General features: G+C 52.7%; 1 protein-coding gene across 1 annotated transcript in view; it reads right to left on the bottom strand.

Annotated features, from left to right (window-relative positions):
* Positions 1 to 7,991: 7,991 nt before the first annotated feature.
* Positions 7,992 to 9,795, bottom strand: part of LOC103212375 (gamma-aminobutyric acid type B receptor subunit 2-like) — a gene marked incomplete at its 5' end in the record, with an annotated part of 135,553 nt that continues 133,749 nt past the window's right edge. Inside the window, 2 exons of the mRNA XM_007958356.2 lie at positions 7,992 to 8,157; positions 8,345 to 8,480. Coding sequence (XP_007956547.1) covers positions 7,992 to 8,157; positions 8,345 to 8,480 — 302 coding nt within the window. The remainder of the gene's footprint in view (positions 8,158 to 8,344; positions 8,481 to 9,795) is intronic.

The following is a 9,795-nucleotide window of genomic DNA, read 5'->3' as shown; positions in this document are numbered from 1 at the left end:
ACGGCACATAACAACAACAACAACAATAACAAGAAGACTGGGGAAATTACTGGGAGGAGGAGGAGGAGTTAATGTCTGAAATGATGGAGTGGCATGGTAGTTTGGACATTTGGGACATCTTTAACCTCTGCCTCATGGGGACGGGCCTCGTGCTGATCTTTCTAAGAGAAGTTGTTCAAGCAGAGGGAAATCAAATGTGCCCTCTCTTCTCATAGAGTTCAACTTGCTGTTAGTGCTGGGCCTCTCTGGTCACAGGCATGGTGGCCCAGCACAGCCCAGAGCAGCTATATCCTCAGAGACAAGGATGGCAAGAGCTCTCAGCACCACCAGAGCCTGCAGACTGCCAGTGTCTCCAACGTCACCCCCTTCCAAAGCTCTGAGGTGACAGCTGTGTGACCAGGTGACCACTAGGAGCCTTGCTGTCTTTCTGCTCTGCATTTGGGATCTCGGGGATTCGGGCTGTGGGGTACTGTTTCCTTTGATGGCGACGCCTGATGAGATCTGTCCTTATTAGGCGTCTTGACCGTCTTGTTAAGGGCTTCCTCTTTTGGGCTGACCTGCTTTACCAAGTATGGTGTCTTCTCCGTGTCTTCTGTGAGAGCTAAACAAAAACCCAAACCCACAGCCTGTGGCGTCAATTGCAACTCCCAGTGCCCCTTAGAGGACAGAGTGGACCTGCCCTAGAGGGTTTCCAAGCCTGAACCAAACTCACTGCCTGCGGAATAGACTTGTAGTGCCCCTACAGGACAGAGTAGAACCACCCCAGAGGGTTTCCAAGGCTGTCAATCTCTATGAAGCAGACGGCCATGTCCTTCTCCTGCAGAGCAGCCGAGGTGGGTTCAAATGGACACCCTTTTGGTTAGCAGCTGAGTGCTTTAACCACTATGCCACCAGAACTCCTTTCTTTGAGATCTACGTGCAAATAATTCAAACTCCCCAGTCCTCCCAGACTTAGCTCTGGAGAAGTCCAGTGCCCATCCAGTTCTGTGAATTTCTGGGGAGTGCACGTGCTTATGGGAGGCCCTGGGCAGTGAGCACGGTGACCACGCTTACCTGCTAAATGAAAGGTTGCTGGTTCAGCCCCAGCAGACGCAGGGCGGAAGAAAGGCCTGCAATCTATTTCTGAAAGACCAGCCTTTGAAACCCCATGGGCCGCAGTTTTGCTCTGACATACACGCGGTTGCCATGACTCGGCATCACCTTGACAGCTACTGGTGTGGGGAGAAGGTCATGGTCACGTCTTGTCCCGAATCCCTGCTCGTGCAGAGCATGCTTCTTCCCCTCTGCATCTTTTATCCCCTCACTCCAGCCTCCACCCAAACTTAGCGTTTGCCTCTCTCCTTCATTTCCACAAAAGCCACAAGGCCTGGAAACCCATGTCCCTGAGACCAAAAGGTCAACAATCACCCTGGAGCAAAGATGAGGAGATGGGGGGGGGGGACCAGAGCACTGGGAATGGAGCCCCTAGAAGGTGGGTAGAGCGAGCGGGGTCATGTCACAAGAAACGCGACAACCGTCGCTGAACAGACTGTGTAGAAGCTGTCACATAGGAACCTAATTCACTGTGAAAAACTTTAATTAAAAGTACAATACAATATTTAACAAAATCCACACAGCTTTGTGTATAGTACATTTAACTGAAGGTTTAGGGCCATTTTGGGGGGAGGCAGTGAGGTAAAGGGAAGGGAGACGGTCCACTTCACAACAGCACAAACGACTTCAAATCAGCTGCTGGCTGACTCTCTTCCTCCCCCGCCAGCCCCTCAGCTGTGTCACTGGACCCTGGCCGTCCTCCCACCTTTCCTGCTCCTGCACCCCCACATCCCCAATCCTTCCAGCAGAACTCTCCCACGGTCTCTTTTTCAGCCTTGTCTTCAGCATCTCAGCATCCCCCTCACACGGCTGCAAAGACACTTCCCCAGCACGTTTCTTCCTAAGATGCATTGTGTTGCCAGGAGATGAGGTGACATGGGCTGCCCCTTGCCTTCACTGAGCTGTTCACTGCATTCCTCTTGGCTGTGAGAACAATGTTTGCACAGTGCTTACAAAGCACCTTTGCCTACATGAGCCCTGTGGCCCTCAGAGCAGGCCTGCGTGAAGTATTGTGTCCACTTGACAGATATGGGACCAGAAGCTCAGAGAGGCTGTGTGAATTATCTAAAGCCACACAGCCAGATAAGGGAGGGAGTAGATGTCCGTACCCAGGACTGATGACGTTGAGCTAGGACCCACGACCCTGCACGTAGACAGGGTCTGTGCTGGCTGAACTTCCAGGGATCTGGGGCCACGTGGGCTCTGATGGCAATGAATGATTTCTACATGACAACTAGTTGACCTCAGGTGCAGCTGCAGTAGGCCAGCAGCTGCGTGCATTCACAGTGATGGCACTTCCAGGTCCTTCTCGACATCTTCCTCTTCCCTCCCCCTTTTGCCTGGTGGCCCCAACTCCTCTTCAGGTCTAGGTATAGGGCCGGCTACATGATCTGTGGAACCTGGTGCAAGATGACAATGTGAGGCCTCTGATCAAAAGGTAAGGAGTTCTGGTGGTGCAGTGGTTAAACATTTGGCCACTAACCAGAAGGTTGGTGGTTCAAACCCACCAGCTGCTCTGTGGAGGGAAGACGAGGCAGTCTACTTCTGTAAACATTTACCACCTTGGAAACCCTATGGGTTGCTATGAGTCGGAATCAGCTCAGTGGCAGTGACTTTTGCTTTGTTTTGTTTATCCAACAGTTATTAAGAATTTCAAGATGGTGACAATGAAGCATCAAGCCAAGCATGGACCCCTTTAAATGACTGCACAGGTGGCAGGCCCATGAATCTGGTCCTTATAGAGGCCACCGCCTCCAGGAAGCACTTCCTGATTCCCCATTCCAGACATGTCAGTATTATATGCTCCAGTGGTTTCTTCCTCACCGACCTGTCTCCGCATCAGGCTGGGCTGTATGCAGGGTGGTGTGGAGCGGAGGGCACAGTGCGGGCTCTCTCCAGGCCAGGATTCAGGAGGCCTTCTCGTCAGTGACTCCATCACGGAGGAGCCCATGCAATGGAAAACTCTGCCTGGGAACAGCCTTCTACTAAAATCTAAGTCCAGTTCCCTGACTTACGGGGCCCCACACAAACACATGGCCTCAGGCTTTCCCAACCTAGACACCCACCCCTGCCCTTGCTCTGTCTTGTGAACCCACCAATCAATGTGGTCACATCTAGCCAAAACGTTCAACTCTGCAAAGCCTCTTGGAGGCCTGCTTGAGCCCATGGAGGGCGCGATGCTAGGCGGAACATGGAGGAGGTTCCTCAGGGAGCCTGTGACCTGGGGCAGGGAAGTGGGGACAGAGTGGGCATGAACTCCATGCCAGGAGAGAAAACAGGAGGAGAGGATTTCTTGGCAGGGGAGCTGGCAAGAGATCTTAGATGAGAAACGGGAGGGTGGGAAGGACTGGGATGGAGCTGCGGGTCCAGCATGGCAGAGGAAGTGCAAATGGCCTTGTGGGGCAGCATCATAGGCCGTGGGGAGGCCGTGGGGAGGCCGGAAAGGGAGCCTGGACAGGCCGTGATTGTGGGAGATAGGGTGGGGCTGGGAAGCCTGGGGGGCTTTTCTGTTGTCAGGAACCTTTGGCTGCAAGAGATGGGAAACCCACTCGGACTTTTTCCAGCTGCCTTTGAGTCAGGCCCCACCCATGAGGACACCACACACAGGGCCCAGAATGCTGCCCGTCCCCACCGTCGGTGCCTGGACCCGCGATCCACGCAGTTCTCATTGGCTGAGATTTGTATCATGAGGCCTTTCTTCCCATTGTGAACCAGCTCAGGCAGAAAGTGCATTGCCCCATGAGATTAGTGCCCAGAAGGAAATCTTTGTTGGTGACCAGGGCTGGGGGGGGAGGGGAGGGCGCACTGTTAGACAGGTGGAGATGAGTACTGGTTTGGCTGAAGAGAAGGGCAGTGTAGATCACCACGGTGGCACTGAGGAAGAGGAAGACATAGAGAGGTGCATGGCAGATACAGACAACAAAGATGAACCCTTTTGCACACACAGCACTGCATTGTCAGGGAAGGCAAACACTGATCTATGGGTGCACAGATGGGTGACAGGCTGAACAACTGGGTATGTCTAGGCAGGGGGAGTGTGCCCATGACCATGTATAAGGCTGGCAGACAATGCTTGTACAAGTGCAATTGTATGTTCTGTAAGAATTCCCAGGTAAATAGTAGAGCTGACAAAGGACAAGGTTGTAGTCACTTCTTGGTCACGGCCAGCTACCCAGAGGGCATGAGTAGTTGGACCTGTGGGCTTGGGACCATATTCGCAGGGGACATCAAGCATAACATATTACAAAAAAACATTGTTCCACATCCTGCTTTGGCGAGTAGCGACTGGGATCTTAAAAGCTTGCAAGTGGCCATCTAGATGCGATGACGGGTCTCTCCTTGTCCAGAACAAAGAAGAATGAAGAAACCCAAGGATGCATGGAAACAATTAGTCTAAGGAACTGGTACACCATGCGATCCTCAGCCTATACAATTATGAGACCAGAAGAACTAGATGGTGCCTGGCTACCACTGTCAACCACTTGGAGGGGGATCTATGTAGGAGATCTTGGATAGAGTGAGAGAACAATGTGGAATAAAACTCAAAATCATTTGGGAAAAAAAAAAAAAGGGACCAGGTTTGCTGGTCTGATAGAGCCTGGTGCAACCCCTGAGACTACGGCCCCTAGTTACTCTTCAGGTCTGGAAGTAAACTCACTCCTGTGGCTTCCAGCCAAACAAAAGACAGGCATATGAGCTGAACATTTACACTAGGTAGATACACTCCTTGGAGAGATCAATCATGGGAGAATAGAAGGTCTGTGTGTGCACAGGGAGACAGCTCGGGGGGGCAGGAGTGCATGGAGGGAAGGACACAGGGAAGAGGTAACTATGAGGAGGAAGTGGGAGGCGAGCTGTTGCATTGTGGGAGACTGCAGTCAATGTCACGGGACAAAGGGCATGTGAGCTGCTGTATGGAAGATGAATTTGCTCTGTAAACTTTCTCCCAAATCACAATAAAATTTAAAGAAAAAAAAAAAAAAAAGAGATGTTAGTGTCCAGAGACTCCAGGGAGGCCTGAGAAGGCCCAGAGTGCCGCTGTCCTTGGGAGCAGGTAACCAGTGGCTCAGACACCATCAGGACATCTCCTGACCTGGCTTTACTCTGCCTTGCTTCAGCTCTTTTTTTTTTCTGACTTCCCTCCACATGGAGGAATTCTGGGGAAGGGGGTTTACTGACCCAGCTGGGGTCAGGTTCCCGCCCTTGCACAATCCCCTGTGGCCAGAAGTCAGGGTCACAGCAGCACAGGGCTGTTGTCAGCAGAAGTCGGGGGAAGCAAGTTCCTGGAAGGGCCACCCCTTCTGCTGAGCAGGCAGCCGGGAGGAGGCTCCTGGGTTTCTGGGCAGAGGAACAGGGCCTGTCCGGACCTGCATCGCAGCAAGATAGGCATTAAAGACGACAGCTTTTCCCCTTTTATTCATAAAAACAAATTTGCAACAATTTATTAAAAATTGATACCATGCAGTAGGGGTAGAGAAAGTCCTCATTTACGTCTGATTCTGGCAGTTCCAGTCTAAGTTAAAGCGCTGGGCACCAACGCCACTTGGAAAATGCCTTCAGGCCGCAGCCTGTCCCGAAATGTACGGTGTGTGTTTGCCGTATGAAAGAACCATTAAAGAGCTAGAGTCACTTCTGTGGGTCTTGTTATTTGTGGGGAAATGAAAAAAAAAGGGTGAACCTACAGTATCAGTAAGACAGAGGATGTACTTCGTGGGTTAGCCTAGAAGACTGTGCACGTTCAGAAGTCACTAAGGGTCACAGACGCACACACGCATCTCCGACAGTCCAACACTTTTGAGGGGCTTCCCCCCACTATTGCCGGGATAATATTTCTACAGGTATTTTGTGTGTGTATGTGTATACGTTTTGTGTGTATACGTGTGTACATTATGTACAGTTAATTGCCTCTTTCCCTTTGAAAATTTAACGTGGTCCTTGAAATTAAATCTGGTTTTGGGGAGATCCAGAAAGCAAGTAAATACTGGTCACACACAGTGAGTGACAACACCGATGTTTAGTGCCTAAAAACAGAGATGGATTGCAACTTGACCTGTGATGTGTTAACAATGTTTTTTTTCCCCTAAAGGCTACAGTACCTCCATAAGCGCTCTCGGGGGAGAGGGGGGATGCTATTCTACGTGCAATAGGGTGTTATGAAATGTTGGTGATGGTAAGATCCCAGTGGGCCCTTTGTCAAAGCCTGGTGACAACAGTATATCCCTGACTGCAGTGGTTCTGGGAAGAGATTATTGCCTGCCCGTTGCAGCTGCCTGTAGGGGTCTTTAGGGGGTGAGCCAACGGCTCAATTGTGTAGACGTCCTGGAAGTCATCATTCAGGCCTTTCTTCAGCAAGGAATGGACCTGTCTAGGGAGTGTCGGGGAAAACCAGCCCCAGAGGGCGCCAAGCCCCAGAGGGCACCAAGCCCCAGAGGGCATGGTCTGGGTGGAGGGCTGGGCTGGGAGCTGCTTTCTCTGGGCCCCACCCTGCTGTGCTAAGGGCTGAAGGTCATGTCACAAGAATGCCTCACAGGTCAGGGCCACCTCATTGTTTGGTGGAGCTTTCCTGGATGAGATCAAGTTTTGATCTTCAGAGTGACCCTGTGAGGTAGGCAGGACAGGTGTTATTTCAACCCCATTTTGTTAGGGGGGGAAACTGAGGCTCAGAGACACACATGTGACTCGCCCAAGGTCCCACAGGGAGTCAGCAGTGGAATGAGAACTTGAAGCCATGTCTGTCTGACTCCCAGGCCACTGCTCTTTGGGGTGAAAAGGGAAAAGCCATCTTTCTGAATGAGAATCACTGTGCTGAGTGGTGGCCCCTAGAAGTCCCCAAGGTGAGAGCTTGCTGGCCTGTTTGGATGGAAGGTCACCTTCTGGAAGCCCCGGGAAGCCTCAGCCAGCAGCCCTCTCCCTTGTGACTACAAGGATGTCTTTGTGCAGAACGCCCCCTCCCCCCAATTCACTTTGGTCAGAAACAAAGTCAGTGGGAAATAAACTGCCAGGCAGCCCTTGGGCCCCGGTGAGAGAGGTCAAAGTGCACAGTCTTTCTTTACCAAGGTAGGTGGGAACAGACATTCCATGACCAGCTCGGGTGGTCCCACTTATTACCGGGAACACCTGCTGTGAACACAGGACATGGCCAACATGGTGGGTGCATGACAGACTGGCGGTGAACGCTGCAGCGCGTGTCCACACAGTGATGTGCCCTAAATCCCCACGGTCCCAGAACGGGTGTTATTGTGTTAATGGGTGGCATTTATCAGAGAGTAACAAACATCTCATCTGGGTGGAGGGCCCACCGGGGGGCCTGCGGGTGCTTGCTCCAGCAGCCCGGCCCTCAGCCTGCACGCCCCAGGCTGTGCCTGTCTGCCCGTCCTGCAGACTCCTGTGCCAGGAAGGCAGGGGTCGGCTGGGCTGGCCGCCGGGGGCCTGCTGCCCAGTCCGTCTCCTCCTCCAGACGGAGGGCTGGCCTGGTGGTCCACAGCCAGGGATGTGTGTGCAGAGCACAGCGGTGGTTCTTCCAGAAGCCCTTCGTGGCTTCCAAGGCTGCGCGGGCCTCTCTACGCTGTGACTTCTGGCCGGAGTGCTAAGGCCTCCCTCGTCTGGAAAATCTTATTTCTGCGAGTTTCAAATGGGCCCGCTCCTCCTTGCGTGCAGAAGTTAAGGAAGAGGTCACTTCCGTTCCTCTTTGTGAAAGAACAAAAACTTCACAAATAAGGCTTGAGGTCAGGTGCCAAGTCCCACCCCCTGCTGTCCACCTGAGCGCCCTCTGAGCAGTCCCGCGAGGCCAGCCATGTGCCCAGCTCTCTGCAGCCAGAGCCGCCAGGGTTCCTGCAGCGGACGCCTCCGCTCGGGGTGGTTCTGTCATGGGGGAGGCCCCGGCCCCAGGCCCCCTGCCTTTACAGGCCCGAGACCATAACTCGGAAGGAGGGTGGCACATGTCTGTGGCGGGGGCTGGCGGTGGGGCTGACACAAGGGCTGACGCAGCTGGCGTCCACGCCTCCAATGGACGGGAGGTAGGCGTGGTGGAGGATAGGGAGCTGGAGGGACAGTCGGCGCTGGATGCTGTGGATGGAGAGAGGTGGCGGGGTGGGGAGAGAGAGAGAGAGAGAGAGAGAGAGAGAGAGAGAGAGAGTTAGTTGACGCTATCTGGCTGCTTACCAGAAAGTCTGTGGACTCACTCTGGCCAAAAAGCTGATGGTGCGTGCAGACTTCTCCCTGAATCCAAGATCTAGCCACACAATCATCTAACCGTTCAGCCACCTTGCGGGTATATAGTGAGGGCTTACACGTGCCAGCCAGGGCCCTGGCAATCACCCGGGAGACATCACCAAGCAAGAAAGATGCAGACTTCTTGAGCTTCAGGATTTGGAGGGATTCTAACTGCCCTGACAGTATGAGAACAAGGCCTCCCTACAAAGGCATTTCTCATTCTTCCTCCAGTCTCCAAATCAACGTGGCTTTCAGTTCCAACCTGAAGGCTGTCAGAGCTCCTCCATCCTTCCTCACTGACCCCACTACCTCCTTCCTGGTCTCTTGGCGTCTTTAGTGACCAGCGGTGTCTTTCCAACACTGCAAAGCCCCTTCTGTGGCTTCTTACCACCTACTTTTAGGAAAGAGGAAACTCACTGAGGTGACATTCAGGGCTCTCTAAGGTCTGTCTTCACCAAACTGTCAGGTGAGTCTTCTATCCCCACCAGCCCCTCCCTCCAAGCCCTTCCCTATGGCAGCCCGGTTCGGCTGTTGTTGGTTGCCAGTGAGTCAATTGTCCCATGAGCACCCATGTGTACAAAGAAGAACTGTTGTATAGGGTCTTTAAGACCGTGACTTTTAGGAAGCAGAGGGCCAGGCGTATCTCCCAAAGCACCTGTAGCTGGGTTCAAATCGCCAGCCTTGCAGCTGGTAGTTGAGCGCTTAGCTGTTTGCAGCACCAGGGACTCCCTCTGGCAGTTTCCCGAGAGCACCGCCCACATGCACTTTGGCACATCCTGTTTCCCTGCCCAGAGGACCCGGTCTCTGTTTCCCGACCTAAGCACCGTTCTGCCTCCAAGATCCAGTTTAAATGGCATTCCTTTGTGCCGAGTCCTTCAGGGAGAGAGCCCCTTCCTTCTGCAGGCCTCCAGCACCCTGTCAGTGACCCAGAGACGAAGACGGGGGTGGGCACGCATGCGGACTGGGAAAGGAACAGGAGGTCTGCACACGACGTTCATAGCCGCACGGTTCACAGTGGCCGGAAGGTGGAGAGAACGTAAACGTCCGTCAGCAGACGAGTGATAAACATAACATGGAAGGTACCTACGATGGAAAACAACTCGACCAGAATGAGCAACGAAGCCCTGATGTGTGCTACGACATGGAGAAGCCCGGAAAACCTCGTGCTGAGTGAAATAAGTCAGTCACAAAAGGGCAGATACTGGATGAACTCATTGACACAAAACAGGCAAATGCATGGAGACCAAAGTTTATTAGAGGTTACCAGAAGGTCGGCCACCCCACTGAAGGAAGATGGGGCAATCTACTTCTGTAAAGATTTACAGTCTCTGATTAGGACTCTCATACACTGCTGGTGGGACTGTAAAATGATACAACCACTGTGGAAAACAGTATGGCAATTCCTTAAAAAGTTGGAATTAGAAATACCATTTGATCCAGCAATCCTATTACTCTGTATATATCCTAAAAAAGTGAGAGCCAGGACAAGAA

Source organism: Orycteropus afer, unplaced genomic scaffold (genome assembly GCF_000298275.1).
Source record: "Orycteropus afer afer isolate SDZICR_OR568_19922 unplaced genomic scaffold, OryAfe1.0 scaffold00943, whole genome shotgun sequence".
Taxonomy (NCBI): domain Eukaryota; kingdom Metazoa; phylum Chordata; class Mammalia; order Tubulidentata; family Orycteropodidae; genus Orycteropus; species Orycteropus afer.
The sequence above is the reverse complement of the archived record's forward strand: the minus strand, read 5'-3'. Positions and strand labels throughout refer to the sequence as shown.